General features: G+C 35.5%; 1 protein-coding gene and 1 pseudogene across 9 annotated transcripts in view; one reads left to right on the forward strand and one right to left on the reverse strand.

Annotated features, from left to right (window-relative positions):
* LOC114030223 (ankyrin repeat domain-containing protein 26-like) overlaps positions 1–18475 on the reverse strand; it is a 76420-nt gene extending 57945 nt beyond the window's left edge. For 3 of the 9 annotated variants that reach the window (XR_003567574.1, XM_027845003.1, XM_027844996.1), the window contains exons 1-12: positions 18391–18456; positions 16476–16593; positions 16284–16320; positions 14472–14542; positions 11036–11096; positions 10743–10945; positions 7883–8030; positions 7302–7363; positions 4729–4825; positions 1171–1199; positions 998–1079; positions 848–892 (exon numbers count right to left, since the gene is read on the reverse strand). Coding sequence is in view for 8 of the 9 variants with exons in the window: in XM_027845003.1 (XP_027700804.1) it covers positions 848–892; positions 998–1079; positions 1171–1199; positions 4729–4825; positions 7302–7363; positions 7883–8030; positions 10743–10865 (586 nt within the window). In the remaining variant the exon portion in view is untranslated. Of the gene's footprint in view, positions 1–847; positions 893–997; positions 1080–1170; positions 1200–4728; positions 4826–7301; positions 7364–7882; positions 8031–10742; positions 10946–11035; positions 11097–14471; positions 14579–16283; positions 16321–16475; positions 16594–18193; positions 18225–18390 lie in introns of all 9 variants that reach the window. The other 6 variants (XM_027844997.1, XM_027845000.1, XM_027844999.1 and 3 more) reach the window with 6 other exon arrangements.
* Positions 1–18497, forward strand: part of LOC114030241 — a 154597-nt pseudogene that overhangs the window by 104615 nt on the left and 31485 nt on the right.

Consider the following 18497-nt stretch of genomic DNA (forward strand, 5'->3'; position numbering starts at 1 on the left):
TGTGTGTGTGTGTGTGTGTGTGTGTGTGTGTGTGTGTGTGTGTGTGTAGACATATTCAAAAGTTGCTACGTCCTGTTGATTCTACCTCCATAAAATCTGTCATCCTCTCCCTTTTCTTCATTCCCAAATCCACCATCCAATTTCACAACCTCATCAACTGTTACCTGGATTTTTGCAATAAATTACTAACTAGTCTTCTTATCTCTGGTTCCTACCTTCTCTGGTCCATTCTACACAAAGCTGTCAAGTTGTCTTCTGACTAACTAGGCCATTCTCTTGCTCTAAAGCCTTCTGTGGCACCCTACTGCCTCAGCTCAGGGGGCATCACAGCTATAAAACCTTCCTTCCACAACCATCATCCTTGTTCATGCTCTCTCCTCCCTCAATTTTCCTAGAGCACTTTTATTTCTCTTCCTTACCTCCTTTACTCCAGACCTTGTAACATAGTTTATATGTTGTATGCCTTCATAGAAAGTAACATAGTTTATATGTAACATAGTTTATATGTTGTATGCCTTCATAGAAAGTAAATTCCTTGAAGCAAAGAACTGTTTGTTTTTATCTTTGTGTCCTACAGAACAACTGTGGGCACTTGATGTACATGTGATACATAATAGTTACTTAATGTATGTTAACTTGAGTTGGGAGAATACATAAATAATTGGATTTATGCGCCTCCATGCAATATAGAAAAAAGCCAGGAAGTATAAAAATACAACTTGAAATATGGTGTTCAAAACACAAAAGTAAAAACCTGAGGACTACAGGATACATCTTCTATTAGGCGTGATTTTAAAAAATTCACTTATTCTCATTCTTGTAAAGAAAGGTAAAAAAAGGAAAATACCATCAATGTCATCTGCATCATCTAAACCAAATTCTTCCATTAAATCTGTAATACAAATGGGGAGGAAGAGAAGAAAAAAGAAGTATGAATACTGAAAATTCTTTAAAATATACTTCTTTTCTTCCTAAATTACAGAATTACAAAACTTACATGACTTTTGCTTTTCCTTAACTCCTTTTTCTACTTCTTGGTTTGTGAAAGAATCTTTCATTTCAATAGGGAGTTGAATGGGCTATGAAACAAGATAATTAAATAACAAGATAGTTATATGTAAAGTTTTCAGTAAATATTGGATAATAAATTAAAAGTATTAATGTTATTACCTTCAAATTAGGATGTCTCTCAAGATAATCTGAAAAAAGAATAAAAAGTTTTTTCATCAGCTTTATTTAAACAGTGTAGTTCAATCACAACTTCATGCAAAATGAACAGACTTGCTGGATCCCATTACAGGATTTAAAGAATGACTTTTAATTTGGTATAATTCTTATTATGGCATTTGTATGACAGTAATTAGAATCAATTACTAGTACTAGAAATAAAATAAGAATATAGTGTTGGCACAACATGCAATTTACATTTCAAATAAATCAGATTCCAAGGGACTCAAATACATATGTGTACGTATACCAATAAAAAATAAGCATGCTCATCAATGACATACTTAAAGGTTATCCTTTTTAAGAAATGGATAATTAAGTTCCACACGAGGTTAATTACAAAATTGATGTTCTAATGCAACAGCAAATCTTCCAAGCAATAAGAATGATTCATGCAATTATACAAGTACTCATAGTGTTGATAATTCCTTAATAAGTTATATAATTTGTAAAATCAGACAATATGTAAACAGTAAAGATAAAATAGAATTTAAAACAAAATGTAAACTATATTCTTATCACAGAATTGAAGGGCTAGAAAAAATGTTCTGAATATATCCACTTAGATGTGTACTTGTAGAATAATAGTTAATAATACATTTTCATTTCTTTCCATACCCATGTTGCCTACTGGCATGCCTATACTTCTTGTATCCATTAGTGTATCCATCTTAAAGTTTCTTGATCCACTCATGAAATAAGGCATATAAAATAAATCTAAGAAATGATGTACAAAAAGTTCTTATTTTGAGAGTTATTTTAAAAAAGCAAAATTGCTTTAATAATCTCAATTGCTAATTCAATATTATTAATATATGAAAACCCTTTCAACATGTGTAATTTAACATTAATGGAAAACAAACTTATTTACATAGAGACAATTAATCTTAGAAAATAAAATCTGAAGTTCTGAAAGCATCATATATTTTGCAATATTAAATTAGTTTATGATACATTAGTCCAGAAATTCTTAAAAATTTGTTTATACTAAATTATAAAATTAGTTTTACTATCCATCAGTCCACAAAAGTATTAAGAAATTGAAAGAAGTTTCAAAATAGGTACTTCCAAAATAGCATTGTTGCTTTACCTCTAATTTATTCCATATGCATCAGTAATATAAGCATTACAACCAACTTCTGTGTAAATGGTTTTTACTCACTCAACTAAGCTAAAAAAGACAGTAATTATTCTCCTGTTCAGAGATAGGATAGACAAATTGCCTAATACATCTCTAACCTTAGCGCTCTTTTTCTTTATTCAGGCACTGAGGAAGAAAATGCTCTAATTCCTATCAACAGCTGGAACACATGTGTTTAATTTCCAGTAGAGAGGGATAGCCTATGTGCTAGAGGTAAGCAGTGCTTGTCCTTATGTGTGTATTCTGTGTGGGCATCATTGAAAGCATGGCAATAAGGTGATGATTCTTTCTTGCCTCAGAAATTCATGAAGACGACTGTACATAATTCAGAGAGGTGGGGATGGGAAGTTGGCCTCAATCTGTAACAGTTTCCAGAGCATCTAGACTAGCGCCTAGACCAATGACCTCCTGAGTCCTTAGGGTAAGTGGACATTTACATATAATTCTTTTTGTTACCATTTTACATTTGTTCTATGTTTCCCTTTATGAAAAGTTCAGAAAGAACAATGGTTGTTGTGTCCATGTTTAGTAAACCCTGGGATGGATTATAGTGTCACATAGGTAGTAGTAGGGAGCTCTGTAACATTAGTTGATAATGTTTATAATTAGTATACCTTTAAAAGAAACCAACAAATTAATATATTGGGAAATAATTGTCAAGAAGACTAGTAAAATCCAGTAAAGTTTCATGGAGTTTAAACCTGAGAAAATTTCTGAAGGAAGTGAGAGATTTCTACAAGTGTCCTGAATGGATACATGGAGGTAGCACAGGACACGACAATATACTGAATAACTAACAGAACAGTTTGGCTGAAAAAGAGAGCAAAGACAAGCAGGACGAATCAAGGCTGTTTAGAGGACTACTGTTAAGGGCCTTAGAAGACAACACTCCTTCATCTCCTAAACATTTGTGGCAAGTGATTTTTCTCCTGAGTTACTGGAAATTTTTTTTATGTTTGTCTTTTATCCTATGGTCACCTCATTTTAACATCCTTAGAATACATAACTGGATGCCAACATGAAATAAAGTAAGCCAAAAGTTGCCAAGAATGAGGAGAGCAAAAAGCATAATCTTATTCTTGAATAAATGAATTTGGGGAGGGGAGACATGAATATATGTAAAAATAAGTAATAAGAACTCCCAGTACTGAGGCCCTCAGACTCTCCCTAGCAATTTAAGAAAGCAAAGGAGTCTTTGGTTGTTTTCTCTTCCTGGTTCCAAGGCAGCCATCTTCTATTATCCATGTTTCTGACTTCCTGTAGCCTACTCTTTTTTTCTTCTGTCACCATTACTGGCATCAACCTACGGAACCTCTCATCCAAAGTTACAAGTGTCTGAACATAAACAGTCTTTAGTAAGCAGATACTTGGGCAGCTAGGTGGCACAGCGGATAGAGCACCAGCCCTAGATTAACGAGCACCTGAGTTCAAATCCAGCCTCAGACATATAACGCTAGCTGTGTGACCCTGGGCAAGTCACTTAAGCCCATTGCCTAGCCCAAAAACAAACAAACAAACCAAAAAAAAAAACAACAAAAAATCAAAAACAAAAGTAAGCAGATACTTAAGATTTTTAAAAATGAAGTTTATAAAACATTTTTCTCACTTTAATTTTATCTGATAGACACAGGGAATAAATAACTGAAGGTTTCAGATCCAGGAGATGAGAGACCAGTGAAGTTTGAGAGGCACAGTGGATGGGGAGATGGCCCTAGAATGAGGAAGGCCTGAGCTCGAGTCCCACCTCCGATTTTGATATTGGCTGTGTGACTATTAACAAATCACTCACTTAACCTTTCAGTACTCTAATCAACTCTCTGAGATGCTAAGTTTCAGAGAAGATGCTAACCTGCACTGGTAGAGGGAGTGACCTCATACCAATGGAATTACAGGTCTAATCTCTATCACCAAAAAGAATTAGGTGACACGGGTTTGTATCACAGGGAGGACATCTGAATAACCAACTAATTAAACTGAAATGGAGCTCATTCTGTTTCCTAAAACTAACCACCATGCAAAGGCTGGACAATTACTAACAGAGTAAATCTGTCACTCCATATCAAACATATCTATTTCTATTCTCCCTCTTTCCATTAACTCTTCCATTCTCCTTTTAATACCTCTCCTTCAATATTTTTCTCCTATTATATTCCTTTTTAATCTCCTCTTTTTCTGATTTTGCTCAGGCAAGCCTTCAGTAATACTGCTTACTCCTATTAGTGGCACTAAGACTTTGTGCATCTTCTTTTCTTCTACATATTTGATGACAGAGTCACTTCTCCACCTCACCCCCCAGATACCATTTTTATTTTTTTTTAAACAAGCCTAACTATATAACAAATCTAACTGTACAATCTTACCTTCGTCTTGTACCATTGAAATACTATCTTTTCTTGTTTGATTTGTGGCTGCAGGTTTATGCCTGGCAGATCCTTTGGGGAGACTTTCAGTGGCAAACTAATCAAATGAAAAGATCAACAACAGTTAGCAAGCTCACTGTAGAAAACAGTCCTAAATGCTTTCTGCTAGTAAATTGTGAACTTCCCACTTAGACATGAGAGTTCTACAGAAAAAAAAAAAGTTTTTATAAAATATTTTTTTCAAAAGAACAACTTCATGCTTATACTTTTCAAGTTTATTCTTCTATCTTTTGTCTTTAGAGGAGATAACACTGGTAAGTGTAGTGGTATGGGCTGGAGTACATTTTTTCAAACAGAAATGGCTTACTTGTAGGTAATGATAAAATTTTAAGTCCAGACATTATTGCTTTAACAGTTATAATATTTTATAGAACATTTAAAATATTCTTTCCACATGCTAACAATGTGGGAGAAGAAAACAATATTTGGAGCTGAATGTACAGTATATAATCCCCTTAGAGAAGGTGGCAAAGTCAACAGAGCCCTGGGCTTGAAGTCAGGGAGATATATCTTCATGAGTTTAAATTTAGCGTGAGACACTTACTAGCTGTGTGACCCTGTTTGCCTCAGTTTCCTTATCTGTCAAATGACCTGGAGAAGGAAACGGCAAACCATTCCAGTACCTTTGCCAAGCAAATGCCAAATGGGGTCATGAAAAGTCAGACACGACTGAAATTAATGAACAACAACAAAGCCTTGCACAGCTCAAACTGAGAGCTAGGTAGGTTTGTCATATATACATACACATATATATGACATTTATGACAGAATGACAGAAAATTTTAGCTTAATCACACCAACCCTATCTATTGTACTTAACAATTCATTGTTGACAATGGAGTATTCAATACAATTCCCATCTTCTCTAGAGGTCTCCCATATTTGAATTATACATATGTATATATATATATTTTTTTCTTTGTTTCATTTCCTGGCCTAATGCTTGATGTCTAACACATATAATGGCCTCCAATCCTCTTGTGAATCATGATTTTTTGTCACTCTGGTAGTTGGTCTCCACTCAACATTTAACTCCAGTCTCCACTCAACATTATACATACACTAAAAAGCATAAGCATACTCACTGCCCTTTTCTTGTCTTCACACTTCATGCCTCTGCCTTTGAATATTTCCAACATAAAGCTACGAGTTAATGCCTTCAACTCTGCCTATTTCAATTACAAGAGAGATTCTTGTGTGACCCATATTTCTGACTCCCTTTGTCAGAAGACTTGGAAAACCATCTGACATTACTCTCATATTCCTAAAATTCTAGCACTCTATGAGATACCTTCATTTAAATATTTCCTGAGAACTAACATGTTAAAAAGTTACCTTAGCCTGTCATCATGTAGTAATATCTACATTTTTCTTAGGTCCTCAGCTTTAAAAACTCAGTTATCTCCTTTGCTCTCTATAGCCAAGCAATCGCTATATACTGCTGAAACTTTCTCTAAAATAAACACATTATTATTTAACCTTTCCTATTTCCACCATCACTCCAGTTTATTTCAGCACTTACTGACCAACCTACTGAAACAACATCTTTTTTTTTGCCTATAATGTACCTCTGCTCCAGTTAATCTTCTATACTGATCACAAAAAAGCTTTCCTAAAACACAAAATTTCAAAATATTATTACACTGCATAAGAAACAACAATGGCTCCATGATGCAAATCAAATCCCAAGCTATCATTCAAGGCCTCAACTTACACGATCTTATTTACAGAAAATAATTTCTATTCCCTATTATAGGCCATTTGTTACAGCAAACCTTTACTCTATACATTCCTTGCAACCATTCTTACTTCCTTCTGCCTATCCTCTCTCTTGGAATGTTTTCCTCCCTCCTCTCTGCCCATCAAAATTTTACCACATCATTAAGTCCTAATTATTACCTCTTTCATGAAAGCTTTTCTGACTAACCACAACTTACTCTCCCATTTCCCTTAGTATTGCTCTCAGCAGTTGTTCATACAAGTTGCGCGGAAATTTGCCAACAGTGGGCCATAAAAATCATCTTATACATGCTTATGTTCTATCCCATCACTTAAAATTAAGCTACTCATGTAGTAGGGAAGCTGGGTTGTATACTAAGTCTTTGTCTAAAGTCTCTTACTTTACTGGAATATGCAGCATAAGGTACGATGGCATTTGTTCACTGAATGACTAAATAAATGAATGAATGACACTTTGAAATTGGTAAGGTATTAAGGGGTAGAGGGGAAAGTGTATGGCCTGAAAGTTAGAACCACTGGATTCTATTCTTGGTTCTGTCACTAACCAGTTGTTAGACCACAGGCAAGTTATCTGACTTCTCTGGGAATCAGCTTCCTCATGTGTTAAATGTAAGTAGTTGGACTAGATTATTTCTAAGGTCTCTTTCAGCTCTAAAATTCTGGTTCTAATTCCACCTAGGCAATTGCAATGATTAGTAAATAAGTAAATCTGAAATGCAATTTTAAAGGTAACAGTCAATATTGAAGTTTCAAAATAACTTAATAGAAGATACCTCTGAATCCCAAGGAAATACCGAATCTTCTTTCTCTTCTAATCCTAACTCTGACATCATTTCTATAAAACACAGGCAAAAAACTACATTAATAATTACAATATGTGCTACTGAGAACATGAAAACTGTTCACATATGTCTATTCATAATTCCTGCAGGAAAAATTAAATGAAAATGACAACAGAAAAAAATTCCAGGACACAAAAACAGAATAAGAGAGCAACATTTGGATTTAGGGATTTTGGGGAAAGGAAGGTCCTTCAAAGAAAGAAGTTAGGGGCTAGGAAGTAATTTTATACAAGACTATACAACAAAATAAAATAATATTTTATAAGCATATTCTACAACTTGAGGGGTACAATACGAGGCCGGTTTTGGAATTAAGACGTGGATTCAAGTCACATTTCTGATACGTTGGCTGTGTGACCACGGGCAAGACAATGAACTTATTAGAGTCCCAGGGTACTTGGTAAGAATATATATAAGCTGTAGAACAGTTGCCAATCTGCATTGGTAGAAACTGCCTCATTGGGAATTTTCTACAATGATGAAATCCCGGGTCCTATCAAACAATAACTTGCCTTTTCTTACAGCATGATTCCCTGATGTGTGATGAGCCTGAACTTCACTGGGAAGATTTGGAGGTTCAGGAGGTGTTTGTTCTCCAGTACCATTGTCAACTGATACAGCATCTTCCTTTTCTTCCTCCTCTGATTCTCTTGATTCTTCCTATAATTAATAAGAATGAAATGTACAATGTCCTACACAACTTTTCTTTAATCTATTGTTAGCATGAATACTATAAACCTATCTAACACACTACAACTGCCAGATGTTGATGGACCTAACAACCAAATCATGCAAAGAATTAGATTTTTCCAATCACTTACTTTAGATATTTGATTTACAGAAAAATTCTTCTCCATAAGTAGAAATATTAATTTACACTATTATATATGCTGATTTAATTATTGCTTCAATAAATTCCAGTACTAGGAAATGAGAAAAATAATAGAATAAACAGTCCTTATGCTCAAGTACTAATCTAGTAGGGAAGATAAGATACCCTCTGATTGGAGGGAAGATCCATGAACTCCAAAACCTTCACTGGAGGAGGGAGCCCAGCATAGACCTCTCCTCATTTCTCACCACAACTTTAGGACTCGGCCACCAGTTCCTAGGAATCTTATGATTGTGAAATCCTCATCATCCTGCAAGATTCCATCAGCCTTGGTACTCCACCTAATCCCTACCCACTGCCCCCATGACTGGAGGAATTTCAAAGCCTCCACTGAAGGACAGGGCTTGGCACAGACATCTCCTCATTTCATATTTTGCTGCACTGCTGGGGAGTTCTCTAACTTCGCTCCCATGGGCCAGCACTAGGTAGCTTTCCCCAAACTCCAAATTATTGGTTTCCTTTGATGCTGTGTGTTGTCTTCCTCTGTTAGACTATAAGATCCCTGAGGACTATGAGAAAGAAGAATCTGTGAAATCTCTTTGAGAATTACAAAGAACTATAAGAGTTTAGAGAACCAGTGAAAGCTTTACATAGGTGGTATTGTTTGATTTGGGCCCTGAAAGATAGCTAGAATTTCACATGGCAAAAAAGAGGGCGAGGAAGATATTCCAAACACAGGGAACAGGGGAAGGAAAGGTATTGAAGGAGGAAATGATCAAGGTACATTAAGGAAATGATGAGTAATCTAGTTTGACTAAAACAGAGAGACATGAAGAAGAAATAGATTTAACTTTAGTTTCATTTAAAATATGAATATTCCAAATACTTCAAGTAGATTGATTAATAACATTGTCAGTTTTTAAACTGACTTTTTCAACAGTTATGAGAAACTAAAGTCATTTGTGCATGTTTTAGATCCACAATTATTTATATAGTACAATATAGCTGGGACTAAGTCTTTCTTGTTTCTGAATTCCATATAACAAAATGCATTTTGCTTCTATACAAGATAACAATACAATGTGAGCTAAATATGTAAACTGCATGGAACAAAAATCAAAGTTTTGGAAATGAGATCTATTTAAAAAAAGGTTAGGAGTAGGATTATAATAGGATTATTATTCAAGTTCTGATTTATATTCCTCAAGAATGAGTGGCCATCTGAAGAACAAAGAGAGGTAAGCTTAAAATTAGTCACAAATAAAAAGGAAATTACATTTCCAGGTTTTACAACTCTTAAGGTTAAAATTATAAAGGTCTGATAAAAATGTTTAGGAATCATTTTTTCTGAGTATTTTAAAAACAGAATGTTAGGAATGGTACATAATGTATTCTCAATAAGAGCAAATATACATACTACTTGAACCTTTCAAAGTTCCTTCTCTTTTTATAAGACTATTATTACTGGAAACCTTTTCAGCTTATCATCAACAAAAAATTCCATTTTCATTCATTTTACACACTTAAGTAATATATGTGGTAGATACTTAGTTTCTGAATAAATGAAAACAAAGTTATGGCCTAAAATATTTTTTCACATATTCTTCTTGTTCTATTTTACCTAAGAGAACAGAACTAAGTTTTTTGTTGTTGTTGTTCTGTTTTTTTTTTTTTTTTGGTTAAGCAATGGGGTTAAGTGACTTGCCCAGGGTCACAGAGCTAGTAAGTATTATGTGCCTGAGGCCGCATTTGAGCTCCGGTCCTCCTGAATCCAGGGCTGGTGCTCTATCCACTGCGCCACCTAGCTGCCCCAAGAACAACTAAGTTTTAGAACTTTAAAATTACCTAGCCCTGAACAGGCTAGGTAAACTGTAAGGTGCATTCTAGCTCTAAATCTTGCCCATCTAAAAAAAAAAAATTTGTTAATCAAACAAAATATTCTGTTATTTTTTTATCTTAAGAGTAGTGGCATATAAATTTGTACCTAAGTTTCTATAAACAGATGTTATAATTGACATGGGAAACTCTGTAGGAATGTTCATTAACTACTTTGCTTCACTCATTTTACATGTAGCTTCATTTCTATCATATTTAATAGTATGAAGAAAGAAATTCTGTTGATTACTCAAAATCCCCTTTTCCTTCACATTTTCAAAATCTTCTTCATCCTGACTTTCTTCTTCATGTTCCGTATCTACATATTTTGATCCTTCCTCTCAGTCTACAGTGTCCTAGCTATCTTCACTGAATTCCTCCTCTTCTCCTTCCTCCTCTGCCACTTCGTCTTCATAATCTTCTAATTGTCCTCTTGGCTGCTTTCTAATCCTTCTTCCTGATAGTTCCCACGTGAATTGTCAGGACTCCTCAATGTTTTATCTTCAATATGTAAATTTCCCTGAATTTTCTTTTGATGTGACTGTTGAGGACTTTCATTTCTAGAATCCTTGACATCTTCATTAAGTGGGAATGAGTGTGGAAGGAAAGAACAGAGGGTGAACAAATACGGAAAGAAAGATAGGAATCATAGCCAACATAATTACCTTATTAATGCCCAGAAGAGTAGACGTCACCTGGGAAGACCTTGAAAAGCAGCCAAGTGAGGGATGGACAAGATGGGGGGAGCACTGAGCTTGGGATGAAGGCTTAGGAAGGGAATCTGTCATATCTTCTTTTTCACTATCCGATTGATCATGCCCAAGAAAAGTTCTATGTTCTGTATTGACAGTGTTACTCTTTTCTTCTACTACATTAAAAACAAAGAGTACATTAACAAATCTATCATTTCAAGACAACAAATAATAATATGAGAGTAGAAATTCCTCAGAGAGCTTACTGTTTTTCCTTATTTGCTGAGAAGTATTTATTATTTTGGTTCAGTTCGACTTGGAGGGTTTCTACCAAAAAAAAAAAGGGCTATAAGAATAATGAGTATTACTTCTTATAAAACCATTAACATTTAATAGTCCACATTACTCTGAGGTTTACTATTGTAATATATTCAATCTGATCATTACATAGAAAATAAAATCTTCTGGACTATTTTGTTCACCAAAACCTGACACACCAAGAAGTGTAATATTATTCTTCAATACTTGGTCATATCATTGAAAAAATAGTAGGTTTTAGAAATTAGTATTTTGATACATCACCCAAATCACTAATTGTAACAAAGAAAGGTGAAGTCTCTTTAGTTTTAGCTTCTTTATGTGTTTTGGAATAGTAAAAATTAGTCTGTTATTTCTTTTATTAAAATTAAAAGGAGGAAGAATTACCTGACAAAAAGTCTCAAGAATGAGGAAACTAGGGAAATGTTGATGTCAGGCTCACTTTTTCTAGGTCTGGTTGTTGGGTTCACTCATTACACTTGACACCTTCAGCAGGAAGAAATCAGAAGTTCCTGCTAGCAAGAAGCCACTACACTGAAAAATAGAGGCTATAAGAACCTCAGTTCACACAAGATCTTGAGTACCTTCACTGTATGGCTGAGAAAAAGCTGAGATCTTGAGTTCAGGTCTCACATCTTCATCCAAGGACCGGAACTTCTGAATATGTACTCAACATCAACTGCAAACTGTGTTTGATTGTTTGAACTATTTTTGTGTTGCATGTATGCAGTTGGAAGGACTGGCCTTTACGCTCTAGAAACTATCTGGGTCTAAAAAAAGCTGTGAAAGTGCAGTGTAATAGTGGATATTTTATTATATGCTGTTTATTGCTTTTGAGTCAATGCTAAGAGTCAAATATTACATACGCCTGACCAAAAAAAAAAACACCTAAAACAGCAGTCCTTTATATTTTTTGTGTGTGTCATAGGCCTCTTTGGCAGTCTAGTAAAACCTATGGACCACTATTCAAAGAAATGTGTCTAAATGAATGAAATAAAACACATACTTCAAATAGGAAACCAATTAAAAATGAGAAAATTATGCATCCATTCCAAGTGGGACCACTACAAATTTATGTTATATAACCTCAATTGGACCTTTACTGCTTCCGAGGCAATCCTACCTTACCTCCCTTATTAATTCACTATCCCACTCTCCACAGCTGCTCTTCCATACCTTTTCATCCCCTCTCAAACCTTCCATGGTTCCCTCTTTCCCCATACTTGCTTTATATTTTATAGAAAAAATGGAGGCCATCTGACATGCGCTCCCTCTTCTCCCCTTTTCTATATCTCCTACACTCATATCCTTCTGCCACTGCCTCTTTCATCCCTATGTCACATGATGAAATGGCCTTACTCCTTATCAAGGCTGAGCCCTCTACTTGTTCAGGTGATCTTGTCCCATTCCATCTTCTTCAACAGGTTTGCCCCCTCTCTCGTGCCGACTCTATCATTTATTTTTAATCTCTGTCATCTACTAGGTCATTCTCTATTGCCTACAAACATGTCCATATCTCGCACACCCTGAAAAAACTTTCACTAGATCCTTCCATCTCTGCTATCACCTCTCTTCTGTTCTTTGTAGTGCCATAAGTTACTGCCTCCTTACCACAAGCTGCCAAAAGTCTATACATCATGTACTAAGGAACAGACATGATCAAGGTAGAAAAGTCTACCTTTTCTACCAACAACTTAAGAAAAGGGTCTAAGAGGGCAGCCAGATGGCGGGGTGGACAGATCACCAGCTCTGGAGTCAGGAGGACTTGAATTCAAATCCAGCCTCAGACACTTGACATTTACTAGCTATGTGACCCTGGACAAGTCACTTAATCCCAATTGCCTTCAAAATAAGAAAGAAAAAAAAAAGACAAAGAACCCTGAAATGGAAACACAGTATTTACAAAATAAAGAAATGTGGGTCACAAACCCAAAAATATCTACCAAATCAAACTCAGCGTGTTCTATAAAAGTAGGAGATGAATATTTGAACAAAAATAATGGATACAGTACCAAGCCTACAGCCAAGAAGATTTGAATTCAATTACTATCAGACACTTACTATCTCTGTGACCCTGTGGGCAAAGGGAAGGTAACCACCGGGAGGGGCATGGCAGAAAATTATTCTAAAGTGTAGGGGGCTGAGCTGAGTTAGAAATGGTATTTTCTGCAATCTCTAGCAAAAGACTACAGTTTTTAGTGGTAGTGGGAACTTAACTCCCTATTTCCCATACGTTCAATGCATACACATCCAAGCTTTTCACTTTTGTGCCATTTTCTAGGAATGTTACCTCCACAAAATTGAAGATTGACTGTATCTGATACATATCTCTAAATTTGATAAAATATCTCCAAAAGAAGTAATGACTGAATAAAAAATACTAATAACTTAATGAAAAATGTTCCAATTTCCCAATAATCAGAAAAGTGTAAATCAACACAAGTTTATTATATCTACTAGAATGTCAAAAATTTCAAAAATTATAAACTGGTAGAGTTGTGGGAAATTCTAACATGCCACCGTTGGGACTGTACATTAATTGCAAATATTTTGGAGAACAACATACAAGACTCATAAAATTGAGTTTCACCGCCATGGTTTCATTGCTATGAATTCATCCTAAAAAGAGCACAGGAAGGAAAAAAGGACCTAGCTGTACAAAAATATTCATAGCTGCTCTGTCTGTAAGAGCTAAAAAACTGGAAACAATTTCTTTATCCAATACTTGGAGAACAGTATATTATGTAATGGATCATTGCTTTAGAGCTAGGCAGGACCTTAAATATCATCTAGAAACAAGGACTTTTCTAAGGTCATATATTAAAGAGTGGCATTCATGGAATATGAACCCAGGTTCTCTGACTCCAAATCTAATATTCTTTCGAATGTACAGATAAATACAAAGGTTACAAGGAAATATAGAAAGTGATACAGAGATATCAGCAGAAAAGAAATTGTACACACATTGATTTTACCTAGTTTTTCAGTAAAAAAAACCAAACTAGAGGTGGGAAAACTTGAAAGAATCTAAAACCTGACACAGAACAAAAGCTTTTTGGCTTTTAACTCATGTAGCTCCAAATGCATTGAATTCATTAAATACTAAGGATACTGTTTAAAAGTTTACTTTTTGTTCATTTTTGTTGATGGTTATTATTATTATTTTTTTTTTTGCTTAGGCAATCAGGGTTAAGTGACTTGCCCAAGGTCACACAGCTAATAAGTGTTAAGTGTCTGAGGCTGGATTTGAACTCAGGTCCTCCTGACCCCAAGACTCAGAGCTCTATTCCACCTGGCTGCCCCACAGAGTTATTATTTTTACAAAGCAAAGCACCCACCAAACTGAAATTTAAGACTAGGGAAAATTCCACAAAGAAACTTTACCTTAGTACTAAAATCTAATTCTTCTTCATCTGATTGGACAAGAATCATCAGCTCCAGGATTGTCACAGAGTCTTTCAAAAAGAAAGCAAAAACGAGTAGTTTTATTTCTAGAAGAGAGTCATCAAAAAGGCTTTTTTAATTGTTGTCATTGCTACATTACAAAGGATGACTTAACAAAGCAAGTATATCAACTATTCCTACTTCAAGATTCAGTTTAGCAGAGAAGAAAATACTGTTGTAGAAGCCATCAGTGGGTTTGTCCTCCAGAATAATCTCATTTCCTATTTTCATACTCCTCTAAATTTGAAAAATGAACACAGTGGGACATTATAAATCACACTACCACCAAAACCCAGCAATGTATTTATAGCATGGCATTACTCTCTGTAGTTTCTGACAAACACTTTCAGTGTCTCTCATTTTTCTTGAAGGTACCTTCCATAGACTTCAACTCTAGATAGGACTTGTATTTGTTGTTGTTCGGTCATTTCAGTCGTGTCTGACTCTTCGTGATCCCACTTGGAAGGTTCTTAGCAAAGGTACTGAAGAGGTTTGCCATTTCCTTCCCAGCTCACTTTACAGATGAGGAAACTGAGGCAAACAGGGCTAACTGATTTGCCCAGGGTCTCCCATCTAGTAACGGTCTGTGGCCAGATTTGACCTCATAAAGATGAGTCTTCCTGATTCCAAATTCAGCACTCAATCCACTATATCTAGAGGCCTAGCTGACCTCTAGATTATGTGAGTAGGTCATATGTTCCAGTCTCAGAAAGGTATTTATTACAAGTGCAACCATTCTTGGATGTAAAATAATCACTGATAAACCTGGTCAGATAAAATTACAGAATAGAATAGAAACCATTTTCAGAGTAAATTAGAATATTCATGATCCCTTTCTGATTTGCAATGTCCACCTGCCTATCTACTACCAATCAATGTGCAACATTTCCTTTAAGAACTAATTTAAGACTTATCTCCTTATAAGAGACTTCCATGAATCACAGTATCAGAAAAATCAATGTAGGTCAATAAAAAATTTACCTGGTTCCCCATATACACAATAAGTAAAATTTTTAGTTTTTATCTTTCTAGCTAGTAGCACTTCTGTACAACTGCTGTGGTAATCTGCTTTCATGGAGTTTCAACTCTAGTTATCACTCTATTCACCCCTTTGGGGGAGGGGGGATTCAAGGAGGGTAGGGTATATGACTTGTGATTTCATTGGTGCAGGGAACTTCCAGAGAGGAAATGACAGAGATTGGCAACTGTTCTGTGTCAGAGAGTTGGGAACACTGAAGGATTTAATGACTCGCTTAGGGTCACAAAACAAATATGTGACAAAAGGGAGACTTGACCCCAGTTTATACTTACTCCCAGACCTATTCCTATCCACTGCCCCAAGGTGCTTCTTTTCTCAGCTCCTTAGTATTTGTTAACACCTAGACAGCTTTTTTTTTAAGCTCTCCTTGATTCTTTGATAGGCATGCCCAGTTTCCTTTTCCTTCTCTTTCAATTTGCCAAGTGATTTTATTTATTTGGTCTAATCTTTTAAAATCCTTCTTTTCCTTCTACCCCTCCTTCAGTTTCATTCCATCTCCTCCCCCTCCTCATAACATTCACATTGTCTTCTTCCTTATATCCTCCTCCATCTCTTCAAAGCCTCCTTTGACTCACTTTCTATTCTTCCTTTAGATGGAATCTTTCTCCTTCAGCTCAAGTCACTTCAGTTTCTTAAGGCCTCCTGAATTTCTTCATGGATCATGTGGATTAATTAATTAATTAAAAGAAATATTAACCAGGTATGAAGCTTACCTTCTTATAGATTCTTCTAGAGAACTTTCTTCCACTACTGGAAAAAAAAGTAAAATACAATTAAAACATATATAACACTACATGATATTAATATTAAAAGTAGAATTTATGAAGTTTCGTTACAATGTGTTTTTTGGGACATGACAAAGACCCTCGTTGCAAATGCAATTATGCTAGAGATAAGTGTCTTACGTATCCAGGCTCTGTGGGTAGAAGGAGGTCTTCTTCAAGCATCAGATATCTGTCAGTGATTTGTCTACACCGGTCATTTCACTAGCAGGCTCTTTCATACTGACAGAACAAAACATCACTAGATATCATAAACAGAAGGAACAAGCAGACATAATAGGATTAATTTGGGCCTTTTATGTAGTTAGATTGAGAAAGACCATATTTGTTTCACCTTTCTCACCACACACCTCACAGATGGAATGTTTGGACATATATAGTACTGCCACATTGAGCACGGCACGGCATGACCTGTTTGGTCCATTCTGTAAGTCAGGGCAGATCCAGAGACTACTTTATTTAGTATGACATAACATATTTCTAGCTCTTCTCCATAGACAAGAGACCCAGAAATAATGTACCTTGCATAGACCTCTACAGTCCCTAGAAGGAAGGGGATGATGAGTTGCAAACCAATATATTTTCTCTTTTCAAGCCTTTCCAGGGAGGGATGTTAAAAACAAAAACAAAAACCTTGCAACTTCAATGTACATTTGTTGTTTCTTCTGACCTTCTCCCCCAAAATGTAGTCTAAAGATAGTCAGATGGGCAGTGAAATAAGCACTTCTTTTTTCTATCAGCAATCACACTAGTCTAAGGGAAGCAATTAAGAAGTGTCCATTGGCCTATTTCAGTGTGTGCATTCTTTTATTATTCGATTCATAACCATTCTCCAAACCTTACTTTCTCCAATCCATTGAACAAGATGTTGCCAGATTTCTTTTGCACTAGATATATTCAACTAGATATAAGATTTCATCTGTATGGAACTCATAGTGAGAAACATTACAAGCAATTTCTCTGCAAATTATAGTCTCAGTGAGTTAGTAACTTGAGGCAGTGAAAGGTTAAGAAACCTGTGCAGAGTCGACCAGCCAGTAGGTATCAGAAGTGGGTTTTAAACCTATGACTTCTTACTGTAAAAGCCAGCTCACTATCCAGTCTTTCCAAATGGCTAAGACCTGCAAGAGTGCTCACTTTGTCCACACAAACTTGGAGAATTTAGAGTTATGGCTACATCTTGATGAATTTTAGAATAAGACTTCAGTATAGAGCATAATATATACTGAGTGCCTAATAACTATTTTATTATCACTCTTACATTGATTCTCTCCATTAAAATGTAACTAAGGTAAAAATGTTATGTCATATTGGGCTGGATAAAATGGTATTCCCAGACTTTCCCAAAGTGGATGGTCATAAAAAGTAAGCTAAATTGATACAGAACAAAGTCTCTAGTTCTCCTCTCTAGTTAGAGATGATCAGGAAAGAGTTCACTAGCATGTTTTGTAAAAGCATTAAAAGCTCTAATGCCCTCAAAGCTGAAGAGCTTGCACACTGTCTCCTGACGAATTTCATACCACAGACATGATTCGAAGTGGCACTTATGTTATAGGATAAGGTGAAATTTACATGATAAAGCAAAAGAGAAGAATCATAATTTGTGGGTTTGGACATTACTACCTCTCCAGAGTCTCTTGTGAGACAGGATCTCAAGCAACTGCAGTCCCATGGTTTAGACTCTCATTCATTTTCTTTTCTTTTTTTTTTTTTTAACAATTAGAAAGCACCCAACCTACACCATATAATGATTGTAGCAAAACTTCAGTATAGTTAGCAATTGCATGGTCACACTGAAAACAGAATAAAGATCAGAGTAGTAGCAGCTTGATATTACTTACTTTTTTGAGTTACATAAGCAATTAACTTGAACTAGACAGAGAAAATAAGACAGTTTGCAAAACTACTTGATTAGTTTATCTTTTTATACATATTAGGAAGTGGAATTACAATGGTAATATGATATATGTCAAGATAATATCACTATAAACATGAGTAGAATTAACGCAATGCAATAATGAACAATACAAAAAATTACCAGCCAACCTGGAGCTCACCCACATTCGCCATCTCGAGCTTTGGACCCCTCTGGCTGAGAGAAAACCAACCCAGCGCATGCGCACTCATCGTGCGTGACTACCTTAG

This window comes from Vombatus ursinus, unplaced genomic scaffold, assembly GCF_900497805.2.
Source record: "Vombatus ursinus unplaced genomic scaffold, bare-nosed wombat genome assembly UNPS02014946.1, whole genome shotgun sequence".
NCBI lineage: Eukaryota > Metazoa > Chordata > Mammalia > Diprotodontia > Vombatidae > Vombatus > Vombatus ursinus.